General features: G+C 37.0%; 1 protein-coding gene across 8 annotated transcripts in view; it reads right to left on the bottom strand.

Annotated features, from left to right (window-relative positions):
* The window catches only part of LOC127456734 (RAC-alpha serine/threonine-protein kinase-like), an 87,269-nt gene that overhangs the window by 24,966 nt on the left and 40,832 nt on the right, over positions 1-21,471 (bottom strand). For 6 of the 8 annotated variants that reach the window (XM_051725273.1, XM_051725270.1, XM_051725269.1 and 3 more), the window contains exons 2-3: positions 18,031-18,166; positions 5,498-5,626 (exon numbers count right to left, since the gene is read on the bottom strand). In XM_051725273.1, the coding sequence (XP_051581233.1) occupies positions 5,498-5,626; positions 18,031-18,076 (175 nt within the window). In that variant the 5' untranslated portion in view covers positions 18,077-18,166. Of the gene's footprint in view, positions 1-5,493; positions 5,627-18,030; positions 18,167-18,267; positions 18,380-21,471 lie in introns of those variants that run through there. The other 2 variants (XM_051725274.1, XM_051725276.1) reach the window with 2 other exon arrangements.

The following is a 21,471-nucleotide window of genomic DNA, read 5'->3' on the forward strand; positions in this document are numbered from 1 at the left end:
ACCACCCCTTTCAATTTCATCATTTTCCTATGTATGGTTCTATGGGCTGCCATAGACTCCCAGCCAGAATAATAATAATACTAACGGATACAATAGGTGCCATAGCACCTTCGGTGTTTGGCCCCTAATAATTATTATAATAATACTAACAAAAACAATAGGTGCCACAGCACCTTTGGTGCTTGGCCCCAAATAATAATAAAAATAAAGAAAACAACAGCTGTCACAGCACCTTTGGTGCCAAGCCCCCTAAATTGCCTACAGGACCCACAGAGTGGCTATGGTATATTTAGAAAATTCACACTGGTATACAACACGTCACAAGCAGGGTTCAAACCTGTGCTTTTCTGTATTACAGCTCTGTGCACAATCCACTGAACCATGCTGCCTCGTGGTTGATGGTCACCAGTGTGTTATACCATGCTGACAGTAAGCACAGCCAAACACAGCAGTTACTATGATCAACTTCATATTGAAGTAACTTAACAACAAAGATGAAAATCAAAAATCAGTTAGTCCTGCAATCATTCAGTAAACACAATACAAAGACTCCAGTAAAAGAGAAATCAAACCGGATAACCTGCTTAGGTGGGGATTCAAAAACATGACTTTTAGAATTATAGTGCAGTGCCTAACACACTGTGCCACGCAGTTGATGTGTGCGGTAAAGAGACAAGCTGAGTTTAGAGTCAGCACAAGTGTGGGTTTTCTTTTTAACTATATGTGTGCTGTCTTCAAACAGCTCAGGAACCCTCAGGACTTGATGTCGAAGACGCATCCCAATTTTCATTAAATCCAATAAAGTATTCAAAAGATATAATGTTTATAATAGTATTAAAAATGCCAGAGAGCCGATATAGCTGATATCAAACACAACTGAAAGAAAGAACAGTTTGGATAAAATGTTCATTGTTACTTCTAAATTGTGTACAACTTGCCTGGAGCTAGGCTTGAACCATCAAACTTTTGATCTCCACTGCGCTATGAGGCCATAAGCTTTAGAAGTGCTAAAGAGACATACCAAACTGAGAGTCAGGAGGTTTTAAATAAAACATTTAAAAATAAATAAATTTTGAAATTTCTCTCTGCATTTTCTGAAAACTTTGAATAAGGACTCAATGATAAACCAAAATTTTAGCTGAAATTGAATAAGCATTTTGACCACTATGTGGCACTGTCTCCAAACTTCTCAGGTATCCTCAGGACATGATGTTGATGAAGCATACAAATTTTCTTTCAAATCCGAAAATGCATTCAAAAGATATAAAAAAGTTAAATATAATTCAAAATGGCGGAGAGGCAGTATGGCCGATGTGGGAAACATTGGTATCCTTGAAAACCTCATGACCCAAGGAATCCATAGACACCATGATTTTAGGATATACGGTTCAAAAGTTATTGGCAAAAATAGCAATTTTTCAAATTTCTAGACCCATAGGTGGCACTGACTCCAAACTCTGCATGTACCCTCAAAATCATGGTCTTGATTAAAGATACCAGTGTTACCAAGATTTAGCCTTAAATACTATTTCATGTCGACTTCGTTAACTTCACGATACAGTAACTTTTCAACAATTGCAAAAATTTACATGAAGTGAAGTCATATCTGTGCATCTTGGTCTGGAGATTATTTTAAGCCATTGTTTGGGAAAATCAGGCCAAGTTTAAAGGATGTGAAAGGTTTCAACTGTAAACATCGTAATCCAAGATGGCAACCACTGTAATGGGCATGGTGGTGGCAATATACAGTATGTCCTAGAGACCTCAAATTTGGTATGGGGGCTATTTATGACCACCCCTATCAGTGTGCCAAATTTCATCATTTTCCTAGGTACGGTTCTATTGGCTGCCATAGACTCCCAGCCAGAAGAATAATAATAATAGTACGGAAAAGTAACAGATGCAATAGGGGTTACAGCCTCTTTGAGGCTTAGCCCCTAATAAGAAAACCAAACAAAAACAATAGACCCTAATAAAAAAGTGATACTGCTGCAGGAGCAACCCCTGGGCATGAACACATTGCAAACTGCAAATGTCGTCAGCCAATGATTATATGTGACACAAAGTTTTCTTCCTCCAGGTGGTGCCTGGCTAATAAAAACTGATAATTGCAAGGATTCAAACCTGTGAATGGAAATAAGCCTCAGCAGTCTCTATTAAAGTATTTTTAAAATCCTCATCCAGTAATATTAAATGACTGTGATTGGCCCATCCTGGCCAGCACTGAAAAAAGTATCAGGTGACAGTGCCATCGATCTACACGCTGTTCCGGTAACAGTCAGGAGGACCTCTGAACAAATATTTCTTGATTAATGATTCTGACAAACTTTAATAACCACTGAAATACAAACTGACCTTCCTACTATAATTTACTCATCCTCGTCGTTCAAAAGCAATCTGACTTTTTACATCCATGAAACACAAGATTGAGAGATGAGAGGATCGTGTTTGCGGCTGTCCAAGTTCCAAAATCACACATAAAAGCACCTTAAAGTCATCCATAACACTTGTGCCTCAGATTTCAGTTCTTCTGAAGTCATATGACAGCGTTGTGAGAGGAACAGACAGAAATTTACCCATTTGAAACTGGCGCGCACGCGAGAACAGCTTGTTTACATAAGCGCTGCAAGCGCACTTGACACCATGCAGTAGCGGTTTTAACCACCACGCAAACCACGCAATTGCGTGGGGCCTTGGACATCGGGAGGCCCCGCCCCAGTAGGAAAGCGCTGCAAAAACCGCTTGAGGGGTGGCATGTCACATGTTGTTCTGTTGTCACACGCGAATACGCTGCTGTCAGCGCTCTCAGAGCTGTTCATGTTAGAGGTCCACTGAATTTGGTCAGTTTTTCAAGTAGGACTTTTAGTTCGGGTTTGTAATTTATGAAAAAAAATATACAGGCCTTCCGAACTTGTTTCGTCCACGCGCTCTCAATCACAGATACGTGTGAATGGATGAGTTAGGGGCCGTTCACACCGTATGTGTTTTTTGCCCGCGTCTGCTCTGTTTTTCCATTGTTTTCCTATGTAAACACACGCTGGACGAACGTCCATGCCTGCTGCATTGTGTCTCACTGTTTCTTCAGTGTCTCACAGGACCGGCATGTTTTTAGACACAGTGTGAAAAGTTAAAAAGAACTTCAGGTCTCAAAAACGCTGTTTCACTCAAAAACGTTCTGTGTCATTCATTCCGCTGCGTCTAGATTGTTTTTCTAGCGCATGTGTCACAAAGAATTTCAGGTTGCAAAGAGGTGACTGTTACAATGTTTAACATTATTCCAGATTGTTCTGCACCAAGCAAAGTTTCAGCGCTTTCAGCAATGTTTTTTTACCTTCTGCTCTAGTGTGCTGAGGGGCCGCCATGCCTTGTATGTCTACTGTTACAATACTGTTGTAACATATGTTACGTTAGCCAACGATGCTAACATAAAATACAGCCTTTTGCAACATGATGAACAATACACTGCAGCATCAGAATATAAGGTCCTGGTGAAAGTAAATTAAATAAGACAGAAATATATTACTATTGTACCCAACAAACCCTCAAAGTAATAATAATAGTACTGTATCAAATTATAATGACAAACTGGACAACGATAAATTATTGTTGGCTTGTAATAATAATAAATACAAACTGAATTCCAAAATGTTAGTTAGTGTAGTTTTACACACCCTGTTCATAAAAAAAAAAGTGTTTTGTAAAAATATATGCAGGTAAATATTTTTTTTCTTTTTTCTTTTTTTTTTATTACTGTATTGTGGAAAACTGCATTAATTAACTTTAACTAGATTTTTATGTTTCAGTAAACATTTTGAATGTACTTGGCCCAGGTTGATCGGTTGCTTGGGGCCTCAGAAATCGTAAACCCTTTGGGCTATCGAGAGCTGCGTGCAGAGGACACGCTGCGGTGCCAGGTGAAAGTTTAAACAAGGCAGAGGAAAATAAATTGTGCACATTGTTTCTTGTGTGTGTATTGTCACTATTTTTGTTGAATGTGTGAAAGTGAATGAGATCTGAGGACGGGTCAGTCTTCCGCGCCCCCCTTACAATACCTTTGTGCTCTCCCTACGGGGCCCGCCCCACACTTTGAGAACCACTGATCTAATTGGTGGTATTTTTCCACCTGTTGTCATGAAGTGATTTTTAAGTCACTGCAAAAGGGGCTGGAGGAAGAAGTTAGAGAAAGTAAAATGTTTGGATTTGGTATGGGTTTTTTTGACCACTTAGTTATTTTGATTATATTTTCATATCGTTTGAAGTATAATTTGAATTTAGAAATATTTTTTGCTTTAATTTAATATTTCAGTTTCAATAAATGTTAATACTAGCCATGATTTGTGTGTCAGTAGATGAAAATGATCAATAATACTTCCCTATACATTCCCTATAATTTAATGGAGCGTAAATCCACATCCTGACGAGAACCACATTTTCATGTGTATAAAAGGAACATGTCACTGTCATAGAAATATTCCTGACATCCAACAGGGATGCAGTTTATGCACAAAAGAACTTACTGTAAGTCCATATTTCTATTCTTCTAATTCATTGCATATAGTCCATTTACACTACCAACTTCTACTGAATGTGCTGTTTTTGTTTATATCACTGGTGCTTAACAGAGAATGGACTATATAATAGGACGCAGACATTGGAAGATTAACCCCTTTAATCAGTTAAATTGCACTTGACCCAGCTTTAGCGCTTTACGCATGTGATTTCACCCAACCCACTTGCGCCTAGACTTAGCACATACTTACCAAAACCAAATATACCAAAACTTCCTGGCCATGCCCACTTACTTTGCATATATGACTTAAGGCATAGCGCTGCTCTTAGCACTAGCACTCTAAAAATATGGCCCTATGTGTGTTTTTAATATCTAAGGGATGTGTATGTGTGTGTGTTGATGGGAAGTTAGGAAAGGGTTCGAATTTGGCCGGTTTCAGGTTCACCTGACGCCATTGATGTGTTTCTTAGGGGGCGTTAACATTAAATGTGTTCTTGTTTTCAAAAACAGCTAGGCATAGCGCAACGGAAAGGAACAGAACTCAAGATGCATTTTTTAAAGTTTATCTATTTTAACTATTTTTAACTGACGTTTGTAATTTATTTGATGTTAAAACATTTTCTCCAATCCCCACTTAATATGCAGACAGTATCTCGACATGCAACTTTGGATCAACCACTGAATTTGGGGCGTGGCTATCTGTTTGAGCAATGGCAGATGGGAGGTGTGTTCAGGAAACTTGTTTGAGAACAATCATTTGTTTTGCAATACCGTTTGTTGACAATACACAAGAAATGACCGAAGATCACAGTTCAGTTTTAGAGACGCAACTTCTCTGAGAAGGTTTTAATGTACAAACGGTCTAGCTGACCATCAGGAACCATCCCTGTTTTGGAAAAAGGGGAAAAGACAGATACAGAAAGAAAGAGGCACTGTGAGAGAGAGAAAATTCTTCCTTTAAAGTGTTAGAATAAAACGTCTACCTACGGGCCACTGAGAAGTTATTGAGTGGAGTCTCCAGCTGGTCGACATCTTGCGGTCGCTCTTTGTACCCAATAAATGTTCCGTCACTCTTAAGCAAGAAATACCGTGGCCTCCATGTCTTTATGTATTCTCCTGGAAATCCAGAAAATGCATTTAGCTTAGTAGAACATCTTTAACAAAAAGCAAGGAAACATAACATAGAAACAATTATTTTATTACTTAGTAACATATGTAATTTATGCTATTTTACTGTGGGTAAACTTAAATAAAACATATAACACTATTCTGATTCTGTTATTATAAAGATGATAGTTGGAATTGGATAGCATGAATATCATAAACTGTAATAATATTATAAATCTAATACATATTTGAGTAGTTAACATGAAATACTTTATGGAAGTTGATATGTCCTACAGTGTGACATGCTATACTTCATCTAAAACTATTTTAAACAGTATTTTGCTGATTCTTTTATAATTATTATGCAGATAATGATGTTTTTATCATCATATTGATTAAGAGACTACAGTACATGTAAATTAAATGTATTTATCACACCGCAGGACTATTTCAAACTAGCGAATGCAAAATTAAAAGATTAGAAATGGTGACCAGTTACAGCACCTAAAATATACACTTTTTCTTTTACATTTATATCAAATATAATCGATGATGCATCAACTACCCATTTATAAAAGGCTGATCATAACATTACATGACAGCTATCAATCTTAGACTGGCAATCTTTTGATAACCAAATAAGATTTCACAGACAGTTCACTTCAACTTAAAAATCTGAAATGAAATGGCATGTGGAGGAACTCCAAAGCTAAAACTAATATTGAATATAAATCATTAATAATTGATTTACTTATACTGATTACCATGCCTCAATATTCTGTAACCAATTACAAAGGCCATTAAAGTAATTATACATTACTCATCAGCAGAAAAATCTGATGAGAAATCAAGTTATTTAAAAATACTTATTACAAAAATAAATTATCGAATAAACATCTACTACGATGAACAAATCATTTTGATGGGGTTTTTTTTCTTTTTTTCTGGGGCTTAAAGTAAAAAATGCCTAAGTGGTTTAATTATCCACAGACACATGTTTTGAAAATTATTATTTAAAAAAAAAAAAAAAAAAAAAAAGGTGGTGTAACCAACATGCAGGCAGCCATAAAAAGGAGAGTACCCTTTTAGACCCTCACAACTGTGTGTGTGAAGTTCTTTTTAAAATAACATATATTTTGACATTTTTATGAAAGGGATGTTTTATTCAGGTCAAATGGAGAAACCCTGGGGAAAACGTCTTGATATTCACGATTTAAAACATTTATTATATTTGTAAAACATATTTTTGCCTTGAAAAATGTTTGAAAACTTTTGGAAATTAATGATTAAGTAGTGTACGCTCAAAGAAATATTCAAAGGAAATTATTTTAATCCCTTTTAACTGACCGTTACACCACTTGACATTTTTTAAAGGAATATTCCAGGTTCAAAACAAGTTGAGCTCAATGGACAGCATTTGTGGCATAATGTTGATTACAACAAAAATTTATTTTGACTTGTCCCTCCTTTTCTTTAAAAAAAAAGAAAGAAAAAATAAGAAAAAATCTGGGTTCCAGTGAGGCACCTACAATGGAAGTGAATGTGGCCAATCTGTCAACGTTAAAATACTGGCTATTTCAAAAGTATAGCCACAACACACAAACAATATGCATGTTAACAGGATTTTAGTGTGATAAAATCGCTTACTAACCTTTTCTGTGTAAAGTTAGCCAATTTTACAACTTCATTGCCATGACGATGTACAGTGCATCCGGAAAGTATTCACAGCACTTCACTTTTTCCACATTTTGTTATGTTACAGCCTTATTCCAAAATGGATTAAATTCATTATTTTCCTCAAAATTCTACAAACAATACCCCATAATGACAACGTGAAAGAAGTTTGTTTGAAATCTTTGCAAATTTATTACAAATAAAAAAAATGAAAAAAAAAAAAAAAAATCACATGTACATAAGTATTCACAGCCTTTGCCATGACACTCAAAATTGAGCTCAGGTGCATCCTGTTTCCACTGATCATCATTGAGATGTTTCTGCAACTTGATTGGAGTCCACCTGTGGTAAATTCAGTTGATTGGACATGATTTGGAAAGGCACACACCTGTCTATATAAGGTCCCACAGTTAACAGTGCATGTCAGAGCACAAACCAAGCCATGAAGTCCAAGGAATTGCCTGTAGATCTCCGAGACAGGATTGTATCGAGGCACAGATCTGGGGAAGGGTACAGAAAACTTTCTGTAGCATTGAAGGTCCCAATGAGCACAGTGGCCTCCATCATCTGTAAATGGAAGAAGTTTGGAACCACCAGGACTCTTCCTAGAGCTGGCCGCCCGGCCAAACTGAGCGATCGGAGGAGAAGGTCCTTAGTCAGGGAGGTGACCAAGAACCCGATGGTCACTCTGACAGAGCTCCAGCGTTTCTCTGTGGAGAGAGGAGAACCTTCCAGAAGAACAACCATCTCTGCAGCACTCCACCAATCAGGCCTGTATGGTAGAGTGGCCAGACGGAAGCCGCTCAGTAAAAGGCACATGACAGCCCGCCTGGAGTTTGCCAAAAGTCACCTGAAGGACTCTCAGACCATGAGAAACAAAGATTGAACTCTTTGGCCTGAATGGCAAGCGTCATATCTAGAGGAAACCAGGCACCGCTCATCACCTGGCCAATACCATCCCTACAGTGAAGCATGGTGGTGGCAGCATCATGCTGTGGGGATGTTTTTCAGCGGCAGGAACTGGGAGACTAGTCAGGATCGAGGGAAAGATGAATGCAGCAATGTACAGAGACATCCTTGATGAAAACCTGCTCCAGAGCGCTCTGGACCTCAGACTGGGGTGAAGGTTCAACTTCCAACAGGACAACGACCCTAAGCACACAGCCAAGATAACAAAGGAGTGGCTCTGGGACAACTCTGTGAATGTCCTTGAGTGGCCCAGACTTGAACCCAACTGAACATCTCTGGAGAGATCTGAAAATGGCTGTGCACCGACGCTCCCCATCCAACCTGATGGAGCTTGAGAGGTCCTGCAAAGAAGAATGGGAGAAACTGCCCAAAAATAAGTGTGCCAAGCTTGTAGCATCATACTCAAAAAGATTTGAGGCTGTAATTGGTGCCAAAGGTGCTTCAACAAAGTATTGAGCAAAGGCTGTGAATACTTATGTACATGTGATTTTTTTATTTAATAAATTTGCAAAGATTTCAAACAAACTTCTTTCACGTTGTCATTATGGGGTATTGTTTGTAGAATTTTGAGGAAAATAATGAATTTAATCCATTTTGGAATAAGGCTGTAACATAACAAAATGTGGAAAAAGTGAAGCGCTGTGAATACTTTCCGGATGCACTGTAATGTCAACAAACCCTAAAACCCTGAAATGACTGTAAAAATGACGATTAAAATAGCTTTACAGCTCAAATAATACATTGGTGTTAACAGAAGGATTAATGTAAGTGCTTTTATAAAATGATAAGCTTCACATTTCTGTCTTTAACCCCTCTAAAAATTGGCCCCATTGACTTGCATTGTAAGTGCCCCACTGTAACTTTGATTTTCACATTTTTAAAGAAAATTATGTACGAGACTAAATGATTTTTTGTGGAAATCAACATTAAGCCACAAATGCTGTCGAGTGAGCTTAACTTGTATTGAACCCGTAATATTCCTTAAGTCATTAATTAATTATTATTATTATAATTTTATTTATTTTTTTGTAGAAAATGCTATAAATGTTTTTCAAAAATTAATGAAACCAACATAGACATTTCTACAAACTTGACTCATGTGTGTTAAACTAGATTTTAAAAAGAACTTGCATTTGCACCTTACTTGTCAGTGACCCGATAATCACTTTCCAATGAATTTTTACGAATGTGTATTAAAAGTTGTGAGGAAAACAAGCTTGCAATCAAGAATTAAAACTGCAAATGTGAAGTGGTACTATTTTTATTCTTACGCTGATAAACAGACGGCCAGTATCAATGACCGGCACACAAGTTCTGGTAAACCACACAATTTAGAACTATCACAGGATGCAAGTCCACACCTACAACTAGTCCATTTCTCCCTGCTGGGGAAAGGCCCGTTGCTAGTTTAAGGTAAATAGTGAAGGGGCATCCCTGAACAACAACAAAAGACAAGGGTGAGAACTTTCATCATAACCAGCTTTTATTTGATCAGCTTATCGATGGCAGTCACAACAAACAGGAAACCGCTTCAAGATAAGCTTCACATAAACTCAACTAGAGAAAAAAATGTCTAACAACAAATAACAGCAAGAGTTCATGCTATTAATCAGCCGAAAGTGTCTGTCAATGTGAAGTCTCCCACACAAACTTGCACAGGATTACTCAAAAACAAAAGCAAAGTAAGAGGTCATGACTGCTGCTGGTGTTTGGGGTTTTCATGGTTGTATTTTCTTTTCTTTTCTTTTTTTTTTCTTTTCTTTTTTTATGTCGCCACATTAGTGGGACTTCTGGTAACCAACAGTCTGATTCTTGAAAACAGGAAGTGACACAGAAAATTGTGTGGCCACACAAACAGTTTAAAAATGAGCTACTGCTTTTGCTGATTCATTTCTGCACTGATATACACATTCAAACACACGCAAAAAGCCCGATCATATCACACCATCTTCCAAGGACTATGTCTGAGTCGTGTGTTTGTGTGTGTGCGCGTGTCTGTCTGTCATTGTCAGAAATGTCCTACTTTTTTTAGGGGCAATATTTGATTTCCAGGGACATTCTTGTCCTTTATGAGGGCATACATTTTTCTAACCATCTAAAAACACACAACGTGCCTTTTCACCTGTTAAATATAATCTGAAACCATCCTAAGATGGCTTGCTGGTCTAAGCTCGTCTCCCAGCAAGCCAACAAACCAACAAACCAGCTAAGACCAGCAAACCAGTTTACAATGGCTTAATGCACTTTTTTTTCTTTTTTTTTAGCAGGGAACTACTTGTGTCAAATACCTCAACTGAATCAATTAATTGAAATAAATCCTTAATATGGATTTCTTCAATTATGGCTGTTACTTATACACTGAAAAAACCTGAATAACACCAACAGAGCTCATTTTAAAGGGGTCATGACATACTCTTTTTTTTGTAATTTTATTATTTTTCCCAGTGGTCCACTTACAATGTTAGTAAACTTTTTTTTGTACCAAAGCAGTTATAATTATAATATATACTCATTTTTCACGTTGTCTTTGGCCCTCTGTCTCAAATGCTCGGTTTTGGCCTCAGTGTCTCCATATAATTTAATGTTAACGGCCACTGTTATGATTAGCTAACATCGATCAGCCCCTCAGATACAGCCATATATATTTGAACCTCAGCTGGAAGAGAATGAGCCAGCTCCACAACAATAAAAGCTAAAATTTATGTTTTACACATAACACACACCCAACACATTGCATATGAATGTATCAAACAGGTCACTTAAGCAATAGTGATATCCAGTTCATGAACGAATTGTTGATCCGGTTCTTTTCAGTGAACGAGTTGAACCAGTTTGCCAAATCGGACTGAATCGTTTGAAACAGTTTGCGTCTCAAGTCAAGACTGATCCACAAGTTACTCTATCTTAACATGTCTCTTGAACGTGCCTGACACTCCGTCTCGAAATTAGCCGATAACTGGGAGTAATATGAACCTAGGACTGGTGATATCTGCTTTTCCTAACTCTTCTTTGCAACAAACCGCTCCAACTTGTTCACAAATCGGACTGAACGCTCCGGTCGCAACCATTCTCGGGTCAACAGTGAACTGAATCTTTCAGAGGCGTTCGTTATGAGTATGTGTGAACCGAGGACTTGAATGAGGGGGCGAAACGTTTCAGTCAAGAGATGTAAATAATTTGTACTATTGAGTTGTGATGAGCTAGATCATGGTTTCTGTAAAAAGGGTGAGTTGATTGAGACTAGTTCATTCAATTTATAAACTTTAATGTAGGAAACGTATCCAAGATGTAAGATCACTGAATGAAACACTGATGACAATAAACACCCTTATTATTATAACTTAATTGAATAAAATGTAATAATCAGCAATATGCGCTTACATATGGCTTTATTGAATGTGTTTGAGCGTGTATTCCTTGACGCTGGGTTATAAGCATTATGTACAGTGACGTCATTACGCAATGACGTAAAAGATGAACGTCTGAAATAACCGGTTTGTGGAAAAGAATCAGACTTCCCATCATTATCAATCACAGCAGCACCATAAACTATAAATATCAAACAGTCATGACATATGAAACATTCATTAGTATAATTGGTTACTTACGGTTTTGCAGTTGGGTCCAATAGTGTTTTTAACTGACCCATCTTTCAATAACAGCTGCTTTGCAAAGCTTGAATCATATTTTGACTGATTCACAAGCAATCCAAGCTGATATGACCCGAAAAAACACATAAAATATATGCTGAAATGAGCCAAACACACACACAATCCACGCTGAAATATGCTGAACACACATAATACAATTCACGGTGAAACATGATGCACACACATATCATCCTGCAATGATGCGATCAGGAACTTTATTAAACTTCAGTCATTTCTTGATGTTTGGATGCTTCAGAGGCCAAAGCAGAGACACTGGTTTTCACTGGTGGGGTGTCTGACATCTTCCGCCATCTTTTTACTCTGGACAAAACATGGTTCTCCCAGCCAACAGCAGCAATGGAATGGAACAGAACAGACATGTTTTTAAAAGTTGAGCTTGTACCACTCTTAAAGCGTGGCACACATCGCCGATAACACATCAAAATGCTAAAATACGTAGATTTAGTGTATGTTTACATAGACCAACAATTAAAATTAGCGCAGATAGATGCTATACTCAAATAGCAAGACACAGAATGGGGGTATCCTTTTAAGAGTTATAACTTGACATTGCGTCTTTTAAAAGTGGCACGAGATGCACAGATAACAGTTGAAGCAGTTAGTCTATTGCATGTTTATAGACATTTTTTACAAATAGTCCAGATGGGCACGAGAAGGTGTCCTGTGTAAGTCCCCTTTGGTATGCAGGAATATTAGGCCTGTGTTGTTCATTCCTCTTCACCTTTCTGACCGAGTGTTTGTGGGCGGGCCAAGAGTGCGATGATATAAAACTAGGCATTGATGTCTTGCTGTAGAGACAGTCATGTGCTGATGTATTCATCTGTGTGACGTCACAAAGAAGGGAAAATCCAAACAAGCCCTTTTTGCAGCTTGGTTTAAATAAATGCTCTTTTAGTATGAGGAGGAATTTTTGAGTTCTGAAACTTACAGTATATTTTTATAGTACAATGAACTCTTACAATGTCATGACCCTCCTCATGTTTAAAAGTTAGATCAAGTAAAAATAGCTCTAAGTGCAGGTTACCGCAGTTTTTACAGTGTATAATTGAATTAGCATCATATACAAAAGTGTAAATAATACACAAGATACCATAATGCAATAAACACTTTTCTAGCATATATTTGACATAACTGACTGGTCTGTAATGGCCCCAGTCCCTATTATATACCTCATATATATATATATATATATATATCATATATACATAAAACTACTTCTTATTATCTCTGAGACAGTATATACAGATATTTGACTTTTGCAGGTCACTACAGTTTCTGCATTAAACCAATACAATTAAACATATAATTAAATAGACCTAAAATAAAGCTTCTTGTTGTGCCTAAAGCTCCCATCAACCATGGTAAAATCACTGTAACGCACATTCAAGTGGCTTACTGCAATTATAAAACAGCAGCAGCAATATGATAAAAGACACCAATGTTCAATAAACAATTAATGTCTTTATGTATTTAGTTATTTATTAATTTTTTTTCCTCCCCAATTTGGAATGCCCAATTCCCAATGCACTCTATGTCCTTGTGGTGGTGTAGTGACTCGCCTCAATCTGGGTGGCGGAGGGTGAATCTCAGATGCCTCTGTGTCTGAGACCATCAATCTGTGCATCATATCATGTGGCTTGTTGAGTGCATTACTGTGGAGACATAGTGTGTGTGGAGGCTTCACACTATTCTCAACGGCATCCACGCACAACTCACCATGCGCCCCACTGAGAGCGAGAACCACACATTATAGTGACCATGAGGAGGTTACCCCATGTGACTCTACCCTTCCTAGCAACCAGGCCAATTTGGTTGCTTAGGAGACCTGGCTGGAGTCACTCAGCATGCCCTGGATTTGAACTCATGACTCCAGGTGTAGTAGTCAGCAGCTTTACTCACTGAGCTACCCAGGCCCCCAATTAATGTCTTTTTTAATAATTATAGAAACAATTAATGTGCTAAGTTATATGGTTCATTATCCTAATTGTAAGCAACTTGCAGTTGCCAAGCAACATAGTAAATTGGCATATTAATATAGAATGTAAGAGTCTGAGAAATTAGAGTGGGAAGTGATTGTTTTATAATAGCATATAAGATTAATCCTTTTATAAAATAAAATAAATAAATGGATGAAACATTTTTGAAATTTATGTCTTTTTTTTTTAAATTATTATTAACAAGATCCAGCTCATTTTCAGCATCAGGGGAAACTCCAAAATTCATATAACAGAAAAATATGTTTGAGTGCTGTGCGTGTAAGCAAAGCATTCTTTCTTCAGGTAAAAATCAATGGGTTTCCTCTAAGAATGTTCAACCAAGTCCAGAAGGGTTTGACATTTTATCTAAGCGTCTCTCTGTAATGTGAAACAAATATCTCAGCTATTCCTGTGAGTTTACATAATCAACAAGTCTGTGTGAAAATTGTTCTGTTCCAGATTAACCATGGCCGCAACTTGAATTTAATGACTTCCTTCTGTTTAGGAATATACATTTTGGTAGGATTCTAGACAGATGAGCAGAGGCATCCCAGTCAATACAAGGGGATTATTTAAAAAAGTCTTTAGATGAATATTTTTGAACCAAACAAATCCAATTAAAAGAGTGAGCGAAATGAAGTTTTGAGAATGTTTTTTTTCTCGTAACATCAACAGACGAGAAAACAAATCAGAAAGGCATCCTGCATGCCCCCATGGCCACACATAGGGAAAAAAATAACTCCCCAAATCCCTTGTGGGCAAAACAAGCCTGCCGCCACACTAAGCAGCATAAATCCCGGCAAGGCAGAACTGCTTTTCATCTGGGCCCAGAGTGCCATTACGGGTGGTGTCTGTCTGCATAGTTGAACTGGGATGACCTTGAGAAGTACACAGCCCTGCACTGTCCGGCAGTCCATGCCTCACAGGCACTGGCAAACTGTGCCTGGTAAACACCCGGAGAGCCTCAGGGTTCAGTATTCAGCCCTTGTTCTGTTTTGTGCTTGCCACACCCTTGGGCTTTCTTCTGCACGCTGTTGCTTGTGCCTCTTTGGCCCAGTGACTCGGATGCTCTGTGGTTTGCAAGGACAGACATACGCTCCAAATTTCCATGCTTTGAGTATGGCAACACGGTAATGGCCTCTTCCTGACACGTACAGTAGGAAAGTTTACTTAAGAAGCCCATAAGATTCTAACATTTTGGAGTTCAAGCACAGTCATAGTCATATACAAGTACTTTATATAAAATAACTCCACTATTGCATGATCTGGATGATGCCATCTTTTCTTTGTGGGCATTCTGGAGAAAATTAGTTTTCGAGTCGTGAATGTCGCGTGAATGATCTTTCTATGTTAATACTCAATGCAGCAGACAGGGACTGTTAACCTGTTTAATCCCACATTTTTTCCAGCTGAGTGGGCACATGTATTTCACTCCTTGGAGAGCCCAATGAAAGAAACTGCATGCCTTTAAAAAAGTTAGTGAAAGTATAAGATTTGTTCTTGGTCACAATTGAACCCAGTGGGAAAGTAAATGTGATACAGTCATTTTGCTCAGTTGCTCAATAGGACCCAATAGAAAATTGCAAACAATAAAGTAATATAATAAAAAATACAAAAAAATACTATCAAGCAATTGTGGGAGAAAGGGAAATGACAAACCAAGAATTACTGCATATATATTTTTACTTTTACTTTGATTTATTTATTGTAATAATACTTCGCAATTTTGCAATTTTATAATAGTAGTCAATCAGTTGCCTATTCAAAAATGGGTCTCTGTATTTTTTCAGCTCTTACATGTTTACTTGTCCTGTGAGCATGATGCTGAGCAATCTTCCCTTATATAATAGACCCTTTAAACATTATTTGTACAAAATATGGTAGTTGAAAGTGTATCATGACAGGTTTTATTTGCTTCCTTTTATGGAGTTTTGACACAAACATAATCTTTAGAAGAGCACAGTGAAATTCTGCAGTCTGCACTGTCATTTACAATTGACAACTCTTTGTTAAATACATCGACTCTTTTTAAAACTCTTTTTAGACTCTTCAAATTTCAAACGAAATTTTGGTTACAATTGTAACTGCTGCCTTTCAAAAACGTAAAACCTGTAATATCCATGTATGGTATGCATTATGTTCTAACGATGTATTATTATAATTTTCTGACAAAATAGCTCTAATAATAAAGATAAAAAGAAATACCAAAAAAAAAAAAAAAACGTTTTTATGATGAAAAATTGTAATGTTAATTTTGGGAAACGCCATCTGCCAACGTTAATATTTTCTCAATTTTCTATAAACTATGTTAGATAAAGTTGATCAATTAACAACAACATCTAATTAACTTAGTAAAGATGCAGAAACAATCATATCTTTAGACATTATCAAACTATTATTTGTCAAAGTTTTTTTTTTTTTTTGTCTGGAAGGTGAAGCTCCCGCACCTAAGTGTAAACTTTCCTGTAGTGGAATAGGTAAACTTTCTTACACTTGGGTCAGACTCAGGCTTTGTTCTCTCTCTCTCTCTCTCTCTCTCTCTCTCTGTGTGTGTGTGTGTGTGTGTGTGTGTCTGTGTTCTGTTCTGTGTTCTTCCTTCTGGCTGTGTTTAGTCTTACCCATTTTTGTCTGTGTGAGAGTGTGTCTGTGTTTTTGCTTGTGCGTGAGTGTGTGTGCTGCATTGTGGGTGTATCATGGTTTCACCTCCTCATTTAAGTGTGTGTATTCTGCATTGTGGCTAATTTGTATAGATTTTATTTGACAAAATAAATTATAGTATCACCAGTGTGTGTTAGTGTGTGTGTGCATGTTTTGCACTTAGCATGTTGTATAGTCTCACCCCTTCATTTGTGTGTGTGTTTGTTCTGTATTATGGCTGATTTATAGATTGTATCTGACAAATAAAAAAAATTGCACTTTCACATTCATTTCCTATGGTCGGTCAATTTTGACCGCGAACAGTGGTGTCACTTTTTTTTTTTACGACCACTTAGACTTATCAAATCAAGTCCAATTTTTTTGTGTGTGTTCAGATGGCAAATGGAGGAAAAGTCACCAAGTCTTATCTGAATTAAATTTAACTATTTCTTAAGCATTCATCAAGTTTTACATCACTTTGAAAATAATAACAACAATAATACCGCAACAAACATATTTCGTGTGTCTTTTATCTGTTACTACTACCTGTTGTCCGGCTATTATTTTTAAAAGTCACCTTATTTTCTGATCATCAATAATCTACTTGGTAAACACAGCGCTGACTGCAGTAGCCATGATGGCACAAAGGTGTATCTTTAATAAAAGGAATATTCCGGGGCCTGGGTAGCTCAGCAAGTGAAGATGCTGACTACCACCCGTGGTGTCGTGAGTTCGAATCCAGGGTGTGCTGAGTGAATCCAACCAGGTCTCCTAAACAACCAATTGGTCCAGTTGCTAGGAAGGGTAAAGTCACATGAAGTAACCTCCTCATGGTCACTATAATGTGTGGTTCTCACTCTCGGTGGGGTGCATGGTGAGATGTGCGTGGATGCCACGGACTGAGGCGAGTCACTACACCCCCACGAGGACTTAGAGCACATTGGGAATTGGGCATTCCAAATGAGGGAGAAAAAAAATAAAAGGAATATTCCAGCTTCATTACAAGTTAAGCTCAATCGACAGCATTTGTGTCATAATGTTGTTTACCACAAAAATTATTTTCGACTGTGAGGCACTTACAATGGAAGTGAGTGAGGCCAATTCCTAAACATTAAAATACTCACTGTTTCAAAAGTATCACTACAAAACATAAATAACATGATTTTAGTGTGATAAAATCACATACTAACCTTTTCTGTGTAAAGTCATAGGCAATTTTACAACTGTGTTGCTATGACAATGTAACGCTGTAAACCCTACAACTCTAAAACGATGATTTAAACAACTTCACAGCTCAAATAATACACAAGTTCTAACAGAAGAATCAGTGTGAAGAAGTGCTTTTATAAAATTATAAACTTCACATAAGCAGCATGATCTAATGATAATAATGGAAACTGAATATATATTGGTTTAGCAAGTCAGGTCTGAAACTGAAGAACGTTCTGGAATAATATGCCACTGATACCCTCAACAGAAGCTTTACCTCGCTTGTGAAGCCATCCCTCCTTCACAATGACAACTTCACTCATTGTGGCCAGAGAGAAACCCCTCTCGAACCAGGGGCAGAAGATGGGAGCTGGTGGAGGTCTTCAGTCTGGACATTCAGCAGGACAGGTGATCTGTAGGAAGAACAGAAGAACAGAGTCAGAGCTGTGGCACAGAAGGTAGTTCACTTGCGATAACCTCACAACATACATAAGAGCTGTTGGCTCACAGGGACCTGTGTTCGGATCCTGTGTTCTCACTCTCTTTTCCCCACCTTCCTGTCTGCCTCTAAAAAATGCGAGAAAAAAAAGAGAAAGTCTATCTGAAAAAATGCAGCAAGCTCCAGAGCCACATTTGGCTATCTGTTTGTTGACCAATGAAAGACAGGGGAAACATGATTAAAACGGGTCATTATTTTTGTAATTTTGTTTTAAAACTAGTGGCACAGAAATGACAAACTTCACATTTAAAGGAAATTGTGAAGCAGTCCAATAGGGCTGGGTGTTGATGCAGATTCCCCAATTAGCTTTAATTCCGATTCGCAAGTTCTTGATTCAGTTCAATTCAATTCAAAGTTATAAATCATCGCAAAGGGGATGATCTCAGCTTTCTAATGACACCTAGATTGAGCTTCTAGTCCACTCAGATGCCGAGATATTCTATAAAACAATGGGGGTGGTGTATGAACTGAAAATTACTCTGAATGTCTATGGATGAGCACATCTGGAGTGAATAGAACCAGAACTACATGCTTACAAAGTTAGGGGAAAAAAATGATTTTTTTTTTATTCTATTCACCATAAAATTGTCTTTTAGTCCACATTTAAAAGCTCACCATTTACACATACTGTGGCAATTAGTCCACAGTATGTGTAAATGGTGAGCTTTTAAATTTGAGTGGGAAAAATTGCAGGCGGAAGCCCAAAAATTCCCCAGAGTTGAAGAGGTTAACCTTACCACTAACCCTACTCCTAAACCTACCCATACAGTCAGAGGTACATATATATATATATATATATATATATATATATATATATATATATATATATATATATACAGTATATGTTTACAGTATATATATATATATATATATATATATATATATATATATATATATATATATATATATATATATATATACAATATAATAATTTGAAAAATATAAACAGTATCAATTCCAATATAAACAATATATATAGGCTAAACAGGGCCGTCATTAGGGCGGTGCAACTGCTGTGACCATACTGCACTGGATCAGATATATATATACTTATTATTTATTGTTTACATGCATCATTTGTAATATTTACAAGTATTAACATTGTTTTGTAGAACAAGTGCTAAAACAGTCTCTTTAACAATCGCGGCAGCCCAGTGAGTGTCTCACAGAAGTGTTTTGGTTAAAAGCACATTAACGAGAGAAAAGTCGAATGGCTTCTTTAAGCATCTGTACTATGTGTGATTAGAGTTAAATGTTTCTACATTTTTTGTTTTTGATCAACAACTGACTGTAAAAAAAACAGAAAGGATATTAAATGAGTCAAACCAAGCATTTACTCTCAAGACGCAGTGATCTCTGTGCTGCACCTCTTTGTCACTACACTACTCACTCACTGGTGAATGAAATAGGAATATTTAGCAGCCATTGGCTAATTACAGACAGTTTAGTCACACAGCGTCATATTTGGTTGCACATGCGAGTGAATTACTCAATGATTGCTCGAATGATTGCTCTTGGGATTTAAGAATCGACATTCAGATTGTTTGCGATTAATCGTGATAAATCAGAGAATCTATATTTTTACTCATCCCTACAGTCCAATAGGGCTGAAACGATTAGTCGACATTATCGACGATAAAAAATTGTCGACAAATTTTTTTGTTGTCGAATAGTCGTTTGATCGCCTCATTCAATGTAACATGAGATCACATTAAACTCTAATGATGACGCATGAGAGCAGCAGCTCTCGCCTGACTGAGGAGAGGAAGAACTACACAGTCCAGATGCACTCTAAACATTCCAAACATCTTCAGGTGATGTAGACCGCAAAGTATGAGGGAATTATAATGCAAAAATACAAAATAAGTAAACACAGAAGCACTCTTGTTGTGGAATAAGCGGAGCCAGAGCTGCCGCTCCGCTGAAGCAAAACTTGCATGTCGAGCATCTTTAAAGGAAACACCCCGGCGTTACATCTTAAATGCAGTTATATTTAATGCGTTATAACTTTATTAAAGTTAAAATAATACGGAAGTAGATCATGTAAATAACTACAAACTCCAAAACTGGCATTTCTCTGTGCGGTCAGCACCTCACCTAATGTCCCGATCTAAGGGGGAGAGATTAAAACTGCACACGGCTGATGCACACTCTGTCGCAGGGACGCTCATCCCTCGAGCACGCACACTTAATGCAGCTAGATTATAACGTGATGGCTCGCCACTTATTGAATCATAATATATGTCACTGTGCATTTCTTATCATGAAGAAAATTGGCAATATGCAGTTTTATTAATAAGAGAGAGTTTTTGTTTTTTTTGTGAGTTAAAGATGGATTGAAGTGAACAGAAAGGTGAGAGAGGGTAGACTTCACCCCATTATACACCGCAACAAAATACGTTTTTGATTTGTTTTTGTTTTGGCTTGTTTTCCAATATAAATATCTAAAACTCCTGCAAAACAACGTACATTTTCTTTAGCAGCTATACTGAAGAAAAAATTGTTATCTGAGAATGTGAAATATAATATTAAAAATACAAATATATTAAAATGTCTAAAAATCCTTTAAAGAAAGATGCATTCACCTGAGAAACAGCATATAAGATATTTAGACTTGCTTTTAGAGAATAGATCTTGAATATAACTATATTTTGTCTTTACTGCACTCGCAGAAGTATAACCAAGTGAAAAAATACACTTATATACAAAATACACTTATATTTAAGATACATTCTCTTAAAGCAAGTCTAAATATCTTATATGTTACTTCTCAAGTAAATGTATCTTGTTTTAAGGATTTTTAGACCATTTTAAATGGAAAACAAGATAAAAACACGTGATAACAATAGGATTTTTTGCAGAATTAAACTTAATAAAAACAATTTTTTCCTTTAATTCAGTGAATGTCATTTAGAGGTATTTTTAAATGATGATTTTGTCCTCTTTATTGTTAGCAAGAACGTTTAATACAACTATTAAGTCGGGGCACAAGCTGAATAATCGGTTAAGAGCTAATGATTAATCAATGCAATAATCGCTGAATAGTCGAATAATCATTCTAATAATCGTTAGATTAGTCGATTATCAAAATAATTGTTAGTTGCAGCCCTACAGTCCAATGACGAAAAACACAAAACAACAGAAAAACAAGACAAAAACATTGCAAAAGACGAACAGGGTCTAACATTGTGGAAAACAAGGGGGTCGTGGGTCGAGCAC

Source organism: Myxocyprinus asiaticus, chromosome 19, assembly GCF_019703515.2.
Source record: "Myxocyprinus asiaticus isolate MX2 ecotype Aquarium Trade chromosome 19, UBuf_Myxa_2, whole genome shotgun sequence".
NCBI classification, from domain to species: Eukaryota; Metazoa; Chordata; class Actinopteri; order Cypriniformes; family Catostomidae; genus Myxocyprinus; species Myxocyprinus asiaticus.